This window comes from Notolepis coatsorum, assembly GCF_963971535.1.
Source record: "Notolepis coatsorum genome assembly, chromosome: 5".
NCBI classification, from domain to species: Eukaryota; Metazoa; Chordata; class Actinopteri; order Aulopiformes; family Paralepididae; genus Notolepis; species Notolepis coatsorum.
In genome coordinates this window covers 52,702,393-52,722,122 of record NC_140169.1, presented here as the reverse complement: position 1 = coordinate 52,722,122, position 19,730 = coordinate 52,702,393, and the positions used below count along the sequence as shown (strand labels likewise).

At 41.8% G+C, this 19,730-nt stretch overlaps 1 protein-coding gene across 1 annotated transcript in view; it reads left to right on the top strand.

Annotated features, from left to right (window-relative positions):
• LOC311228186 (creatine kinase, testis isozyme-like) overlaps positions 1-6,394 on the top strand; it is a gene marked incomplete at both ends in the record, with an annotated part of 7,833 nt that extends 1,439 nt beyond the window's left edge. The window contains 3 exons of the mRNA XM_084314098.1: positions 998-1,193; positions 2,017-2,206; positions 6,216-6,394. Coding sequence (XP_084170224.1) covers positions 998-1,193; positions 2,017-2,206; positions 6,216-6,394 — 565 coding nt within the window. The remainder of the gene's footprint in view (positions 1-997; positions 1,194-2,016; positions 2,207-6,215) is intronic.
• Positions 6,395-19,730: the final 13,336 nt, after the last annotated feature.

The following is a 19,730-nucleotide window of genomic DNA, read 5'->3' as shown; positions in this document are numbered from 1 at the left end:
TGGTTGGTTGGTCCACAAAATTCCCCGCCCTCTAGTGGCCACAGGTTCCACCCTAGGAGGCATTGAGGTCAAGTGTGTGTGTGTGTGTGTGTGTGTGTGTGTGTGTGTGTGTGTGTGTGTGTGTGTGTGTGTTTGTGTGTGTGCATCATTTTAAAACATAGTGCTTACTAGAGGTGGGAGGAAAACGCATAAAAAAGCCTAATCAACAAAGTCTTGGTCAACTAAGACAAAACTGGTTCTTTGAGGAAGAGGAGGCTGTTTTCGACAGTAATAAAAAAATAAATAAAAATGTATAGACAATGTGCATTAATCACTAATCATTATTACATGAAAATATGTTTGCACCAGATTTAGCAGAAGCTAATTTCCATCTGTAGTCTTATCCAAAACACATGAAATACAAACAGTGCAAGAGTTCAAAATATACACAACACGTAAAATGCCACACAACATGCACAGGACACACAGCATAAAGAGTGCAAAATACATACACGTAGAAATGAAACATAACATGCACATACACACAGCACAGTGCCAAACATAATCATCTATTCTTGACACTTATGCAAGACAAAATGCAAAAGTACAAAGTAGGGATGTCCGATATTATCGGCCGATATTGGCATTAAAATGTAATATCGAAAATTATCGGTATCAGTTAAATATATATATATTTTTTTACATTTATTTAACCTTTATTTACCCAGACAAGCAAGTAAGAACAAATTCTTATTTATTTATTGTCAAAAGTATGCATAATGTGTTAATTCCACGACAAGAGATATGTAATGTTAATTACCTGAAATGATTCAGTTTTTTGGGGGGGGAAACCCCACATATATCGGTATCGGTTGGTATCGGTATCGGAAATTAAGAGTTGGACAATATCGGTATATCGGATATCGGTAAAAAAGCCAATATCGAACATCCCTAATATATACACAAGGAAGTCAGACAGCACCACCTAGTGTTGGCAACATTGGTGACTTGGTAATAGACGGTGCTCCTCCTCCTCCTCCTCCTCCTCCTCCTCCTCCTCCTCCTCCTCCTCCTCCTCCTCCTCCGTCAGGCACAACGACAACAAGACCTTCCTGGTGTGGGTGAACGAGGAGGACCACCTGCGCGTGATCTCCATGCAGAAGGGAGGCAACATGAAGGAGGTGTTCAATCGCTTCTGCACCGGCCTCACCAAGGTACTGTTTACACCCTGACTGACACCATACAGGCCTCACCAAGGTACTGTTTACACCCTGACTGACACCATACAGGCCTCACCAAGGTACTGTTTACACCCTGACACCATACAGGCCTCACCAAGGTACTGTTTACACCCTGACTGACACCATACAGGCCTCACCAAGGTACTGTTTACACCCTGACTGACACCATACAGGCCTCACCAAGGTACTGTTTACACCCTGACTGACACCATACAGGCCTCACCAAGGTACTGTTTACACCCTGACACCATACAGGCCTCACCAAGGTACTGTTTACACCCTGACTGACACCATACAGGCCTCACCAAGGTACTGTTTACACCCTGACACCATACAGGCCTCACCAAGGTACTGTTTACACCCTGACTGACACCATACAGGCCTCACCAAGGTACTGTTTACACCCTGACTGACACCATACAGGCCTCACCAAGGTACTGTTTACACCCTGACACCATACAGGCCTCACCAAGGTACTGTTTACACCCTGACACCATACAGGCCTCACCAAGGTACTGTTTACACCCTGACTGACACCATACAGGCCTCACCAAGGTACTGTTTACACCCTGACTGACAACCCAATTTTTTGTGTGTAAATAGTGTAATGTATTATAAGCCTCAGCTTCAACCTACACCTTTTCGGTCATTTAATTAGATATTTCTTTTGGAAGTTCTACTACTATGCTTTGTAAAAAAAAAAAAAAAAAAAAAGACAGAAATAAAATCATTAATTCATTCAAATCAATCCATGCTTTGTTACTAACCACAGTTCTGACCCCCTCCCCCCGCGCAGATCGAGTCCCTGTTCAAGGACAAGGGTCACGAGTTCATGTGGAACGAGCACCTGGGCTACGTCCTCACCTGCCCCTCCAACCTGGGCACCGGGCTGCGCGCCGGAGTGCACGTCAAGCTGCCCAGCGTCAGCAAGCACGAGAAGTTCGAGGAGATCCTCAAGAGGCTGAGGCTTCAGAAGCGCGGCACAGGTACAAATACATAACCAATACTACTGTTGTAACCTTTAGGCACAGGTACAAATACATAACCAATACTACTGTTGTAACCTGTAGGCACAGGTACAAATACATAACCAATACTACTGTTGTAACCTTTAGGCACAGGTACAAATACATAACCAATACTACTGTTGTAACCTTTAAGCACAGGTACAAATACACAACCAATACTACTGTTGTAACCTTTAAACACAGGTACAAATACATAATCAATACTACTGTTGTAACCTTTAAGCACAGGTACAAATACATAACCAATACTACTGTTGTAACCTTTAGGCACAGGTACAAATACATAACCAATACTACTGTTGTAACCTTTAGGCACAGGTACAAATACATAACCAATACTACTGTTGTAACCTGTAGGCACAGGTACAAATACATAACCAATACTACTACTGTAACCTTTAGGCACAGGTACAAATACATAACCAATACTACTACTGTAACCTTTAGGCACAGGTACAAATACATAACCAATACTACTGTTGTAACCTTTAAGCACAGGTACAAATACATAATCAATACTACTGTTGTAACCTTTAGGCACAGGTACAAATACATAACCAATACTACTGTTGTAACCTTTAAGCACAGGTACAAATACATAACCAATACTACTGTTGTAACCTTTAGGCACAGGTACAAATACATAACCAATACTACTGTTGTAACCTTTAAGCACAGGTACAAATACACAACCAATACTACTGTTGTAACCTTTAAACACAGGTACAAATACATAATCAATACTACTGTTGTAACCTTTAAGCACAGGTACAAATACATAACCAATACTACTGTTGTAACCTTTAGGCACAGGTACAAATACATAACCAATACTACTGTTGTAACCTTTAGGCACAGGTACAAATACATAACCAATACTACTGTTGTAACCTGTAGGCACAGGTACAAATACATAACCAATACTACTACTGTAACCTTTAGGCACAGGTACAAATACATAACCAATACTACTACTGTAACCTTTAGGCACAGGTACAAATACATAACCAATACTACTGTTGTAACCTTTAAGCACAGGTACAAATACATAATCAATACTACTGTTGTAACCTTTAGGCACAGGTACAAATACATAACCAATACTACTGTTGTAACCTTTAAGCACAGGTACAAATACATAACCAATACTACTGTTGTAACCTTTAAGCACAGGTACAAATACATAATACTACTGTTGTAACCTTTAAACACAGGTACAAATACATAACCAATACTACTGTTGTAATCTTTAGGCACAGGTACAAATACATAACCAATACTACTGTTGTAACCTTTAAGCACAGGTACAAATACATAATCAATACTACTGTTGTAACCTTTAAGCACAGGTACAAATACATAATACTACTGTTGTAACCTTTAAACACAGGTACAAATACATAACCAATACTACTGATCTTTAGGCACAGGTACAAATACATAACCAATACTACTGTTGTAACCTTTAAGCACAGGTACAAATACATAATCAATACTACTGTTGTAACCTTTAAGCACAGGTACAAAATAATACATAACCAATACTACTGTTGTAACCTTTAAGCACAGGTACAAATACATAACCAATACTACTGTTGTAACCTTTAGGCACAGGTACAAATACATAATCAATACTACTGTTGTAACCTTTAAGCACAGGTACAAATACATAACCAATACTACTGTTGTAACCTTTAAGCACAGGTACAAATACATAACCAATACTACTGTTGTAACCTTTAAGCACAGGTCACATTACATTACACTAAAGGCATTCTTTGTGGTCAAAATTCTATGGGTGTATTTTGATGCAATGTAAGTGATTTGAGGAGCCGTTATTGAAGGGATGATTCAGATGTGTCTTTACATCTAAAGGTATAATCTGTAATGCCGTTAAACGCAGACCTCTAGGCAAGAGAGAGCCCCGTTTGGTGTTGCTCTTTGTTTACTTCTTAATAAAATAAGATAAGATATTCCTTTATTGATCCCCTTGGGGATTAATTATGGTCTGCTGTGTGTGTGTTGGAGCTGCTGGCGAGAGAGGGCTGACCCCGATTAGTCGACTAATTGATCTAAAAGGAGCCGTAGTCGACTGCCAACCTCTTAGTCGAATGCAAAAGAATTAAATAAAATATATATTATAATACTTTCTTTTTTTTATAATTATTTTTATTATTTCCAAAAGCAAAGGGGCCTAGAAGCGTGGCTAACGCTAATGGCACGCATACCAGCGAGGCTAACTTCATAAGAAAACACTGAAGGCACTGAAAGAGGATTTCACCCATCTAATGAACACACTAGACCAGACGAATATCAAGATGTATCCATCAGTGGACCAATTGCATGCTTTCACAGCCTTCAGTCGACTCCTTCAGACATTAAGCACCCCCCACAGTCCAAATGGAATGACATTTTGAATTTTTTTTTAATTGACTCTGTAAATTTCGGCCAATCAAAGTCGACTATCCAAATCCTTAGTCGGGGACAGCCTAACCTCGTTCCCAGTTGTATCTCCTCCGTGAGATAAAGCCTGGTAAAGCACTACGGCCGAAAGTGTCTATGGGGTAGAATTTCCGGTGTATGTACTTCCCCTGGAAGCTGCCTCCGAACGGCCCAAACTTTTCCCGAATCCTGTCGGCAAACAAGCTAGAATGTCCCGGTCATGTAGTAAATTCTTCAGGCAAAGCCGTTGCAGTGGCTTAAACAAGGAAATATTGTGCACTTCACACGTTTCTATAATTGTTTTGTCGAAACCGGAAAGCCTGTAGCCTGTACTTCCTGTACTTCCGTTTACACACTTTAGGAGGCATATCTTTACCAGCCTAGGGACAGCCCTACAAGAGAGGTCTGGAGAAATACACTGTAATGGTTACTAAACTCCAACGCACACATCAGAGCAAAACATGTACACATGGTGCAGTACCAAGCAGGGCTCTTTTCCCTAGAGGGCGCTGTTTGACAGCTGCCAGACATGTTACAGTATTTTGGCCGTCTAATGTCGAAAAGAAGATGATCGCTTTCATTTTTCTTTGATTCTTTTTCTTCTCAACTACCTCATACTATACTGCCCTGTCAAGGCAGACAGCAGTAACTTCCAAACAGTGAAACTGAGAAAAATGGCTTTAAAGTTTTTTGACTTGCCATCCAAAATGTGTTAGAGGTAGATAGATGATAGTACCCAGATTTAACATGTATTAATGAAGTAATCTTTAGGCATACAAAAATATGACGTAATTATTTTAATTAACCCCAAAAAAGCAGATACTGCACTCTGCTGCATGATTTCCTTAAATAATTAATTATACAGGTAATGTACAGGCAAAGTGCAGTAACTTCAAATACAATGTTGTTTTCCCTCCAGCTTTCATAACTTAACCTAGCCATTTTATTTGGATCATCATCATTCCAATATATTCAGGTGTTAAATTTCATTTTCAAAATGGCTAGGTGAAGTTATGAAAGCTGGAGGGAAAACAACATTGTATTTGAAGTTACTGCACTTTGCCTGTACATTACCTGTATAAGTATTTAAGGAAATCGTGCAGCAGAGTGCAGTATCTGCTTTTTTGGGGTTAATTAAAATAATTACGTCATATTTTTGTATGCCTAAAGATTACTTCATTAATACATGTTAAATCTGGGTACTATCATCTATCTACCTCTAACATATTTTGGATGGCAAGTCAAAAAACTTTAAAGCCATTTTTCTCAGTTTGGAAGTTACTGCGGTCTGCCTGGGTTTTGAGTGTAATTTTTGTAGTTACTGCAGTTTTTAAAACCCCATATCTCCAAAACTGAGCGACATTAACATCTGAAACTTGGTCACAAGATAAAACATTTATTGACAAGTTCAATTTCACTCATAACAAAATTTTTACTTTTTCCTCCCCCCCCCTCCTCCTCCCCTCCCTCCCTCCCCTCCTCCCCCTCCCCCTCCTCCCCCTCCTCCTCCCCCTCCTCCCCTCAGGTGGTGTGGACGCAGCAGCGGTGGGGGGTATCTTCGACATCTCTAACGCCGACCGTCTGGGCTTCTCCGAGGTGGAGCTGATGCAGATGGTGATCGACGGCGTCAAGCTGCTGGTGGAGATGGAGAAGCGCCTGGAGGCGGGCCAGTCCCTCGATGACATCATGCCCGACCAGAAGTGATGAACCTGTTGACCTAACTCCTCTCCCCTCACCAGCCCCCCCCCCTCCTCCTGATCTCCCCCCTCCCCCGTCCTATATATAAAAAAAACTATAATCTTAACTACATCAAAGAAAATACATTCCGCCCCCCCAAGCATTTAGCGGCACTGGAAGCAGTGTTTTATTTTATTTTATTAGGGATCCCCATTAGCTGGTGCCATAGCAACCAGCTAGTCTTCCTGGGGTCCACACACACACAAAAAAACATACAAAAACAATTATTATTCCAAAAACAAAATTATTAAAAGTCAGTACACACAATGCATAATGAAACTACTGTAACAATTAAGATTACATTAAAATTACATTACAATGTAAAACAAAAACAAAAAATTACTTTACAGTGTTAAAAGCAATTTAAAAACAATTTAAGATTCTTTTTAAAGGTGATTCTACTGTAAATGCAGCAGAGGTTTTGAGGCAGGTTATTCCAGAGAGTTAATGCTCTAAAAATAAAAGATCTCCTTAAAGCGTTTTAGGACCTGGCAATTCAAGCTGCCCACTACTGGAACCTCTAGTGTAATGCTCGTGCACAGTATTACTAAAAACAATCTGATTATGTATAAAAACAGGAGTTTTACTGCTCATGACCAACTTGAACAGCACAAGTATATTAAAAGACAATCTATTTTCAACGTTAAGCCAAGAGAGGCGGGCATGCATACGGCTCACATCAGACCTTAGTGAGCAGCCCAGTACCAACCGTGCTGCCCTGTTCTGGACCACCAGTGTTGTTGTTGTTGTCACAGAGGAATGTTGAAGAGGGATCTTAACACCCAGAATAAAAGTCTCTTTGGCCCATGGAGCCTGCTTCTTGTGTCACATTTCATTCGGGACGGGGCTTTTATTAATCACTTTAAGTGAGTCCAAACTGTGTGTGGGGCAACACACTGAACTATAACAACCAACCCACTGTTTTTTCCTGTCATTGCACCGTGACTGCATATCCCCACACATCGCTGCCAGTCCAGACCATTGTCAGTCATAAACAAATCCAGTTGTTTGAATAGTTCCTCCCCAGTACTGTCTATCTGTATGTCATGTGTGTCATATGTTATGATAAATTGAAAATGGGGGACCCTGATGTAAACAAGACGAAAGTCTTTCTCTGGTCTGCATCCCCTAAACAATTGTGTGTATTGAGCTGTACTGTATTGTACCCATTCTGCAATCTGTTAATACATTTTTCAATCAATCAGTTGCATCAGGTAAAGCTTGACAAAACAGAAAATCCTCCTGAAGTTGTCCATCATGCTCATATCTCACATAATGTTAATAGTTGAGCATCAGAAGAGATGTCAGTGGTCTCATCAAGTTGAATAGCAAAATACGGGCTCTGCTTAAGTTTTTCCACACCTTGGCTCTTAACATCGTCCGCCATGCCGTCTATTCCTCTTGAAATAGTATCGTCTGACAGCAGCGGTATTGTATGGAGCTGCTCTGCAGCACTTTTGTCCAAAAACAACAGAAACTACCTTTGGTACAGGGCAACCAAAAGCTCTCTGCAAGTGTGTGGGGTTTCCCGGTCTTTGCCTATCTCAAACCCTGCCCCTTTTCTTGATCCTCCAATCACAGCTGTCGCTTACCCAAGGAAGTCCGAGGTAAGCGACAGCTGTGATTGGAGGATCAAGAAAAGAGGGCAGGGTTTGAGATAGGTGTTAACAATAAACAAAGCATGTAGTCTTTTTCAGTTGACTGGTTGTTGCAGTTTTCAGCACAGTTCTTCCATTTCGTTTTAGTGGTGCTGGTGTTGTGATTGATTGATTGATTGAAAAGTTTATTAACAGATTGCAGAATGGGTACAGTACAGTACAGCTCAATACATACAATTGTTAAGAGGATGCAGACCTGAGAAAGACTTTCGTCTTGTTTCCATCAGGGTCCCCCATTTTCAATTCATCATATGTCATCATTGTCGCTACTGCCTTTCTTTTGCCAGCATTTGGAACACACGGCCAACCTGGCACCGTTTCTGACAACAAACCTATCCATTGCGAGGGTCCAGGTTACAATACCTGTCCTAAATTAATCAAATCAGCTTTATATGCTTGGCCTGGAAAGCCCCCCCCAATGGCCTCCGTTGATGAATGGGCGAGACATGGCAAATACACACAGCTGCCAGGTGGGAAAGTTAGAACTAGATTTATTTTTTGGTTGCCAATGTGCAACCCCAGTCACCTACCCACGACCCCACTTTGGGTCGCGACCCGTAGTTTGAGAACCACTGCATTAGACGATTAACAACTTGGTCTATGTTAGTAACAAGGTCTCATCAGAAAACATAAATTAAGTACTAATCGACCACAGGAAAAAAGGTACATAATGTACGTTATGTTATAGCAAAATAACCACCACCACCCCCGGGAACCGAACCAACAACTGTCGCATGCGAGTGCTCTCACCACTAGACTAAAGTGCTCTCACCACTAGACTAAAGTGCTCTCAACACTATACTAAACCACCCACCCACCTTGATACAAACACAGCATTGCTATGAGTTTTAACATTTAACGATTATTGTTCAGATATAAAGCTAGGGTTAGGGCAAGGCGCTCGCTATCAACGCTGGAGACGCTGGGTTCGAATCCAGCTCTCGGCGTTGCTATCAGCTTGGCTGGTCGTTCATACTAGGGAAAGCTGATGGGTGGGTCCTGGGCGTTGTGGACAGCGACCCCTACAGTTTGGTCGGGGCGCGCCTGCACAGCGAGGGTAGGATCTGGAGGGAGGTAGTGTGACCTTCCACACGTTACACTCTCCCGGTGGCCTGTAGCTTTATGCCAAGCAAGCAGTGCAAAAATGCTTCCGCATTCGTCACCGCACGCCAGTGCGGTAAAGCGCCCTTCTTTTCAGACAAATGCTACCGTGCGTGCACCGGCGGCGGCGTGCTCGCTCAGGTGCGTGCGTGCGCCGGCGTGCTCGCGCATGCGCATGAGATCCCGCCTCGAGCGGAGCTCAATATATATAAGTCACCGCCCCTTATTCAGTATCTAGCAATAGCTCAATTGGCAAGGCCACATGGCTGTGGATCCTATGGCTCGTTTGCTGGCGAGTTCGAATCCCATTGAAAATATTTTTTAACGTGATTTTTTTTTAACGTGTATTCTTTCGCCGGTTAAGGTTAGGCATGGTTAAGGTTAAGGTTAGGCATTGTTTCGGAGTTGGTTAAGGTTAGAACGGTTAAGTTTAGGCGCTGTTAAGGAGCTGGTTAAGGTTAGAGTTTGTCAAAGAGAATGGCAATATAATTTCTATGGTTAAGGTTAGGCATGGTTAAGGTTAAGGTTAAGGTTAGGCATTGTTTCGGAGTTGGTTAAGGTTAGAACGGTTAAGTTTAGGCGTTGTTAAGGAGCTGGTTAAGGTTAGAGTTTGTCAAAGAGAATGGCAATAGACAGCCTATTTCCGCGCGACCTGGGCGCTGGGCGGCGGAAAATGACAGGCGCATTACTGCACGCCACTACGGTAAATTTTTGCACTGCTTGCTTGGCATAAAGCTACACGCCTCCCGGTGAGAATCTGCGCTGCCAGGCTGGCTGCCGGCTGGCTGCACATGCGTCGGAGGAAAGCATGTGACAGTCTCCGGCCTCCCGGACCAACAGTACGCAACAACCAGGAAGGGAGTTGGGAATTGGCATAACGACTAACAGTGGGATGGGAGAAAAATCGGAAAAAAGGAGGGGGGAAAAAGATAATAAAAAAAAATAATGACAAATTTGCCAATTTCGGCATACTGTGATGAACAGTCTTAGGATTGCATGAATAGGGCATTGCTGTAAAGATGAGACTCATGGATCCAATGAGTAGCTGCTTTTGACACTTCATTCAATACTACTAAACTAGACAGACTGGAAAACTAAGTTGGACTCTCCGACATGGTCTTATCTGATTGGTTCCGGTCCTACTGTATCTGCAAGACAGGCACTATTTTGTTTTCCATTGGCAACTAGATACTGTATCTTGGCAAACTGTGGAGTTCCTCAAGGATCAATTCTGCTGCCTCTTTTATTCAACCTCGACATGCCCCTGCCTCCCGCTAGGCCTAATTATGCAAAATAACAAGATAATTTACCATAACTATGCAGCACTGAATTGTGCATTGACCAAATCAATGATTTGATGTGCCAAAATGTCCTCCAACTGAACAAAGACAAGACTTGGGTGCTAAAGAAGAAAGGCTGAAGAAAGAGGATTCCCTTTCTTTAAAGTCTAAAAACCAAGTCAGAAATCAATAAAGATAAGATAAGATAAGATATTCCTTTATTGATCCCCTTGGGGAAATTCTCCACTTGCACAATCTGAAAGTAGGCACTGCCGGCTGACTTCCGGTTGCCAATGGTACTTCCTGTCCCATCCAAATACATTGGTTTTAGCTACTTTTCTCCCCTTATTTAAACAACTTTGTCGTCACAGAGAGGCAATGAAACGTTTGTATTATTATAGTATAGAATGTATTTAATAAGCAAACGTTTGTCAGCAGGGTTTTTGGGCTGTATTTCATGTAAAAACGTTTACTGTTAGTTTCCTTGCTCAGCCAGCATTAGCTAACAGAAGCTAGTGGTTAAACAGGCCGGATTAGCTTTGAGCTAACTATCTTTCCCGACCCATGTATTCATTCCATTCTAAACATAACGTTAGTTTACAAAACATGACCTGTCTATATAACGTTGAGGAACCAATTATAAGTGTGGGTGTGTGTGTTTTGGTGAACATTGGACTGCAAACAGAAAATGCATCACAGTTAGACAGTAGCTACTGTTAGCTGCCCTTCCGGATAAGCTTTGAGCTAACTATCTTTCCCGACCCATGTATTCATTCCATTCTAAGCATAACGTTAGTTTACAAAACATGACCTGTCTATATAACGTTGAGGAACAAATTATAAGTGTGTGGGTGTGTGTTTTGGTGAACATTGGACTGCAAACAGAAAATGCATCACAGTTAGACAGTAGCTACTGTTAGCTGCCCTTCTGGATTAGCTTTGAGCTAACTATCTTTCCCGACCCATGTATTCATTCCATTCTAAACATAACGTTAGTTTACAAAACATGACCTGTCTATATAACGTTGAGGAACAAATTATAAGTGTGTGGGTGTGTGTTTTGGTGAACATTGGACTGCAAACAGAAAATGCATCACAGTTAGACAGTAGCTACTGTTAGCTGCCCTTCCGGATTAGCTTTGAGCTAACTATCTTTCCCGACCCATGTATTCATTCCATTCTAAACATAACGTTAGTTTACAAAACATGACCTGTCTATATAACGTTGAGGAACAAATTATAAGTGTGTGGGTGTGTGTTTTGGTGAACATTGGGCTGCAAACAGAAAATGCATCACAGTTAGACAGTAGCTACTGTTAGCTGCCCTTCCGGATTAGCTTTGAGCTAACTATCTTTCCCGACCCATGTATTCATTCCATTCTAAACATAACGTTAGTTTACAAAACATGACCTGTCTATATAACGTTGAGGAACAAATTATAAGTTGTGGGTGTGTGTTTTGGTGAACATTGGACTGCAAACAGAAAATGCATCACAGTTAGACAGTAGCTACTGTTAGCTGCCCTTCCGGATTAGCTTTGAGCTAACTATCTTTCCCGACCCATGTATTCATTCCATTCTAAACATAACGTTAGTTTACAAAACATGACCCGTCTATATAACGTTGAGGAACAAATTATAAGTGTGTGGGTGTGTGTTTTGGTGAACATTGGACTGCAAACAGAAAATGCATCACAGTTAGACAGTAGCTACTGTTAGCTGCCCTTCCGGATTAGCTTTGAGCTAACTATCTTTCCCGACCCATGTATTCATTCCATTCTAAACATAACGTTAGTTTACAAAACATGACCCGTCTATATAACGTTGAGGAACTAATTATATAGACGGGTAATGTTTTGAACAACTAATGTTACGTTTAGAATGGAATGCATTGGCAAAGATCGTTAGCTCAAAGCTATTCCGGCCAGTTTATCAACTTCCTGTCATTTAGAAATATGATTTTATAGTGAAAATCATTACCAAAACGTCCGGAAAAACCTCACGGGAGCATTATAGACTGTCATACAAATGTACAAATGCTATAAGGTGGCAAGAAATGCACTATAAACAATACTTTGGGTCGGGAAAGATAGTTAGCTCAAAGCTAATCCGGAAGGGCAGCTAACAGTAGCTACTGTCTAACTGTGATGCATTCGACAGACAGACCGGCCCAGGCAGTTCAGCGTCGCGGTACTCGCGGAGCATTTAGCCTGCTGGCTACCTAGCTCCACTCAGCAGACAAGCCAGATCTGCTGGAGCCAGCTAACGTTAGGTTGCTGAGGCTATTAGCACATCTACAAGCTGCTGGAGCTCCCGAGTGGAGCTAGGTAGTGTAATGGGAAATATTAAAGCTGTTTCATCTCCGGATTCTGCAATGTCAAGAGGCAAGTTGTGGTTAATATTACACATTAGAGGTTGTGTTGTCCTTAGAGTTCCAGAAAGTTTTTGTGTCTGTCAGTTTTGTTGTTTTTTTTAATTCCTTTTCTTATTATTCATCTTGTTATTTTTATTATTATTATTATTCTTATTTTATTATTATTATTATTATTATTTTATTATTGTTATTATGATATGTTTTTATGTGTATATGTTCTGGGGTCTTCGGTGGATGGTTATTTTTCTGCAAAATACTTTTCCTGGGATTTTGTGTTTCTTTCCAGCTTGTTGGAGAGGTGTTTCCGTCTGGACCTGTGTTGTGTTGTGACCAGCGCCGGGATGCTGTGCTGGGTTCACGACTTGGACATTTCATCATCTCACGGTTCACACTGGACATTCCATCACCTCATTGTGTAGGTCATAAATGTCTATATGAATTGAAAATGGGGGACCCTGATGGAAACAAGACAAACGTCTTTCTCAGGTCTGCATCCCCTTAACAATTGTATGTATTGAGCCGTACTGTATTGTACCCATTCTGCAATCTGTTAAATAAAGTTTTCATTCATTCATTCATTCACAACTCTCAAAGCCAACGTAGAGTAGAAAAGATCGCTCCTGTGAATTAGAAAAGCCAGCCCCGCCCCCAGCCTAGTGAATGAGAAAAGCCTGCCCCTAGTGGAGCAGGACAGTCCCTACACAGTACAGTACACAAAATGATCTAACTCCTACTGAGTGGAGATTTCAGGCATCATAGCAGCATGGGGGAAGGGGGGGGGGTGGTACAGGTAGTAAGAACAACACAGGCAGTGTAAACAATTAGGTCAATTGGTCAATATAATTTACTATCTAACTAGCTGGAAAAAAAATATTCACATTATTCACAGTGTCACATAAGGTGCAGTTAGTATGCATAAGGTAGTGTTATAATTTACTATCTACTGAGTATACAATATGTTAACGCCTGCATCAAGTCAATAACAAAGCCTTGTAACTCCAAAAACCCAACTTTTCAGGAGATGAAAAAAAACCAACACAGATTTGAGGGCGAATATATAGTTACAAGGTTTAGACAGATGATCAGTTTAATGCTTTCCCATTGTTTCAACTTTGCAAAAACAACACATATGGATGATCTACTGAGTTGATTTCTAAAATTCTTTTATTTAAATGGAGTTATAAGGTTTTCTTCCGCCAGCAACGAAAAGCAGCCTATTATCGTCATCTTAAATATGTAACAACAATGAGGGTACATGTCGAAACAAGACCTAGGAAAACAAATCCACAAATTCCAGTCTTCTCAAAACAGCAACAACAACTCATTCAGAATCCTGCTGCTTGAGGTCTAACAAAGAAAGCTGAACATATTACACCAGTTCTCAGGTACCTGCATTGGCTACCAGTGTCATAGAAGTGACTTCAAATTTCTACTTGTCTATAAATCTTGTCTTGTGCCAAAATTGATATCTGTCTTGCTTCGACCCTATGCACCCGCATACTTCTTAGGTCATCGGGACTGGTCTGCTAACTGTTCTTCCTAGGATTCAAACAACACATGACGAAGCAGCATTCAGTCATTATAGCTGAAATATACTTCCAGAAGATCTCAGATCAGCCCCCAACTCTGGCTCATTTCAAAAAATGTTTTATGTCAACCTTTAATTGAAACATAATCACTGCTAATAATTAGACTCTAAAATGCAATGTAACTTTTATTATTTTCATGAATTGCATGCTTTTGTGAGTGAGTGAGTGAGTGAGTGAGTGAGGGAGGGAGTGAGTGAGTGAGTGAGTGAGTGAGGGAGTGAGTGAGGGAGTGAGTGAGGGAGTGAGTGAGTGAGTGAGTGAGGGAGGGAGGGAGGGAGGGAGGGAGGGAGGGAGGGAGGGAGGGAGGGAGGGAGGGAGGGAGGGAGGGAGGGAGGGAGGGAGGGAGGGAGGGAGGGAGGGAGGGAGGGAGGGAGGGAGGGAGCAAGCGAGTGACACTGCCGGTCATAGAGATGCTTCACATCTAAAAAGAAAATACCTATTATTCTCGCTAACAGGTGTGATGTCATCCCTGGGTAACTGCACAAATCCCAGTCAGCTGATTATACCTATGACTCAGAACCAGATGACGGGGGATATGCTCACAAACGCACACCGGAAAAAAACAGAATTCCGTAAAACTGTTGATCCAGTTCAGCGACCTTCGACCCAGAGACCGTTAACTGTAGTAACCTCACTGACTCATGAAAATGGAGGGGTGTCTGTCTAGTCTGCGGGGGTTGAGGGCGGCAACACGGACCTGACCACAGAACCCAGACCTCTGACTGGCACCATCTGACAAAGATGTGACTCAGGTCAGGAGGTTACAATCGTTCACTTCCCCCCATCCAGCGACGTCGTCTCACACAAAGCTAGACACAGAACTTGAGCTGGATCTCAAACAGAAACCCGACAAAAGGGAAGGTGTGTTGTTTTACACAACTGCGTCTCTCTGTCTGTCAGCAATCATACTGTACGACCTCATGGTTCTTCTGCTTGCCTCTCTTTCACTTCCCTTCTTCTCTGAGCCAAGTAACTGACACGACGTCAGTAAAGCACCGACGTCCAATATAACCCCATCCTGTATTAGCTGCTGTAGTTAATACAAGGCCTGTCATCTCCCTCCTGAAAGTGTATATCTCCCAGCAGGGACGTGCACAGGACTTTAGAGGGGCAGGTGCTCAAAGGCTGAAAAGGGCACCACACTTGTGTGTATATATTAACCGAGCGCGCGTAGCGCGCGAGCACAATTTTTAAGGGCCCTTTTCGGGCGGGGGCCCCCTTTTTATGCTTTTTGGGGGGTTATGGTGATAAAATATTGAATATTGAACTATAATAATCAGTGCAGGAGCTCACTTATCCTTGAAAGACACTTTTATCACTGACTTAAAAGGCCCATACATCTCCATAAATGTTCAGGGGGGAGGGAATAAGTGCTTACCCTACAGACCCCAAGAAGTGCTGTATATTCTGTATTGTTTAATATAAATGCATTTTTTATTCCAATCCCGATTTGTATTTGAGATTCCCAAATCCCATCGGACTTGACTTCTTCGTGTCCCTCAATGAGTGTAATACCAGCATTCAACAGCGGTTTCTATCATCATCATCATCACCACCCACGCTATGCATAAAATATATAGGTCCGCGGAGAGGCACGCTGAGGAGGCCGTGCAAACTGCAATGGAATATGGGGCATCTCTCTCTCTTTACCTAATATTTTGATTCTATCCTGACATTTTTCAGTTGGAAGGGCAGTCTATAGCTTAACGATAAAAAAAAAGAAAAAAAAGATTTATTAATTCTTTTTCAAAAAGGGCACTTTTTTGATGAGGCTCAAAAAGGCAGGTGCTCAGGCACCCCTTAGCCTCTATGTGTGCACGTGCCTGTCTCCCAGTAGGCCGTACAGGTGACATAGAGTTCACGTCAGCGCCTGGCACCGACTAAAGCACTGGACATTTTGAGCCAAATCTAAACATGATCATAAGCCCCGACAAGTCCAGTGCAAGAGAGAGAGAGGATGAACCCCAGATCATCGTGACCTGACGAGTGAGAAACCTGTGCGTGATATAATGGCATAGATTCAATTACTACTGTTATTTGGCTCGTGCAGTAAACTGGACTGGACTTGTTATGCTGCTGCTGTTGCATATATACACGTCCCTGTGTGACACACACCTACTGTGACCTACTGTTGTGGAATACGAGGGGTCAAAGGTCCTTTTTACGTCTTCAACAGAGAAGTCGCACCTCAAAACATTAAGAGTTAAAAATGGCCAGCAGTGTCATATCATTCATCTTGTCAATTCAGACAAAATGTAGTTGGACACAATTTGGCTTCCCGGCTTTGAAGCTAGATCAAAAACTTAAAATATTCCTATTAAATAATAATGCACTATATGGTAGATATCAGTCCTGACCAATCGTTGAAGAGATAGAGGATCCTTGTAGTAGGTTATCTACCTGCAAGCCAATCAATCCAAACTTTGTTCCAGGGTGAAGACGTGTTCTTGGAATTGCAGCACGGAGGAATTTCTGGGATTGACAACAAAGAGGCCAAGTCCTAAAGGGTAAAGGTCACTAGCCACTATAGCAGACCTAATGGCGGCAATCGCCCCAAAGACTACTGAGTCATGAAGTGAATGCACTAATAGATGACAGGAGTAAAATGTATGTATCATCACAACAGTGTCTAGCGGGGTTAGGGTGACCTTTATTGACGGATCTGGGAGAGAGATGGGCTATATTTCTATCACCAGCTGCTGCGGTCTACAGCGAAATGCAATTCATGCCACGAAACTGCCTAAAATATATTATATACAATATATCGTTTTCTATATAATTGTATCAACAGATAGTAGGTAGTGCACACACATGCACTGCGTGGCACAATATAGGGCGAATGTCTCTAGCCGAGAGGGGCTGCCGATTTGGGGGGGGGGGGGTAGATTCGTTCAGGTGTGGTGGTGATGTGAGACGCGCGGCCGCTTGTGTGCACCTCGAGGCGGGCAGCATCACGTGAGGCAGCCCCCCCCCCCCCCGCATCTCTCACCCAGACCCGTCAATAGGTCACCCTAACCCCGCTACATTTCTACCCAATGTCAGGGTATTTCATAACGTTAGCGTTTCGCCATTTCCTGACCAATATGCGTCAATTATTTTTTTTGTTCTAATGAGCACATAATGTGAGTATAATAATGTGCAGCTGGTTGAAACGCTGGGATATTATGTATAAAATGTAGAAATGAGGGGGGGCGTACTAGCGTAGGTCAGTGGCCAATCGGAGCGCAAAACGGGAACCCGGAAACACGAACGCGTTGGTAAAAGCATAGACGCAACCAGGAGAGATAACTCCCACACTGAAAACAAACGGTCTGACAAAAATGAGAAACAAAAAAGTAGTTTTAAGCAAATATGTGCTTTAAACAAGTATATATAATCTGCCAGTGCAGTAAGCAAATCTGTCTTGACAAGATTTCATGAATTAGGTAAGAAAAAAAGAAATAAAAAGATCTAAGGTTCTCTCTCCTGAGTCCTGATTGGATAAAGTGGAATGGGATACCAGACAAAGAAATGTCTGTTTGCTGCAGAGCGGAGGGACTGGGAGACCCATGTTACTGACCAAGCCATCTATATCAGTGGTGGTGACTGTCAGACTGTAGAGCTATTTAACACTTATTTGAACACAAAAAGACCACTTACACTAGTATAACCTTTTCTTACTGTAAATGTGGGGAACATGTGGTCCCTCCAGATTTGTAAACTCACCCTCTTGTGTTCCTCCACCCACTCATAATCCATCCTTCATCCTCAAGTCCTAACTTGTCCCTCATATTGTGTTGTTCATACAGTATGAGTACTAATCATCACTGCCCGGTACAATCTATGTAACTATTTTTTTTAAGCACCTACTATATGATTGGGTCCATAATATGTTCCAAACGTAGGGGGGGGGGGGGGGACACCACACCCCAAGTCAAGTCAGTTTTATTTATATAGCACATTTCCAGGCAGCGGCAGCTGACACCAAAGTGCTTCACAAGCAAGTTGATAAAAACAAAATAATGTGATGCAAGGTATAAGATTAAAAACATAGCAAAGCAATGAAAGCAACAAAAACAAAACAATGTGGTGCAAGATATAAGATTAAAAACATAATAAAGCAATGAAAGCAATGTTTAATTGCTAAAACAACAGTAACCGACCGTGATTTTGTGATGATGAATGTTCAGTGATATAGAGCCTAGAAGTGAATTGTATTGAGATGCAGCATGAATCCAAGTGATTTACATGAGCATGGCGCCGTGACAGTCATTCAAATAGGGCTATTGGCACCGCGACACTTGGCCATTTCCCCTGATGTTGTGATGATAATTCGGGTGTTTGACATTGAAAAGCATCGAAAAGCAACACGCTGGTGCTAGATGTGAGGATGTGGAGTGGGGGTCTGCATGGACCTGGTGGGGGGTCCCACTCCCGGGGGAGTCAGCTGAGATCCGCCAGGTTCGGAAGCAGATTTGAGTTTAATTAAATGCGTTTTGAAATTTGACGAAAAAAATAAAAATAGAAAAGGTTACAAAGTTGACAAGGGAACAATAAGAGCATGATGATGGTACTGGGCCATTGTATAAATAATCTAATCTAATAACAATAGTCATAACTGGAAAAACGAACACTATATTATTAGTGCAATAAACACTGGTATTTTGTTTGATATGGAAATAACGGGGCCTATTAATTAAGGTTATGCTATCACTGTAAGAAAAAAAGCTGTAAGAAAACGGTAAATGTCTGGCATCAATGGTTTACAAATACTTACTGTCAAATTACAGTAAAATCAAATACATTTACAGATTACAACCTTTATTTAATGGTTAATATTTTGATTAAAGGTAATTTACTGTATTGTCATGGTATTTACACTTAAAGTAGAAAAACAAAGGTAATCTGTAAAATAATACAGTGAATTTCCTGTGAATCTTTTTTTTTTACAGTGTACGTTTGATCATGTCACATGTATATTCAGGATAGTCATACAATAAATGGTTTGTCATATCTGTACACGATATTATATCCTCCATTATATAAAAATGTACACAGACAAAATCTGCCACGACCCGAGAGACGGAAATGATCAGCTCCCTGGACACTTCAAGCACAGTGTCGATGGAACGATCGATTGCTCAATAATCACTCCCTTAATAAACAACGCAAACTGGGGAGAAGAACTTCGGACGCGCCGGGGATGGCGTGGAACTTGCTGCTGCTGCACAACACATTAATGATTACAAATCCTTATTACACCACGTGAAGGGAGGCAAACACGTCATCACCACCGAACACGACCCCCCCCCCACAGCATCG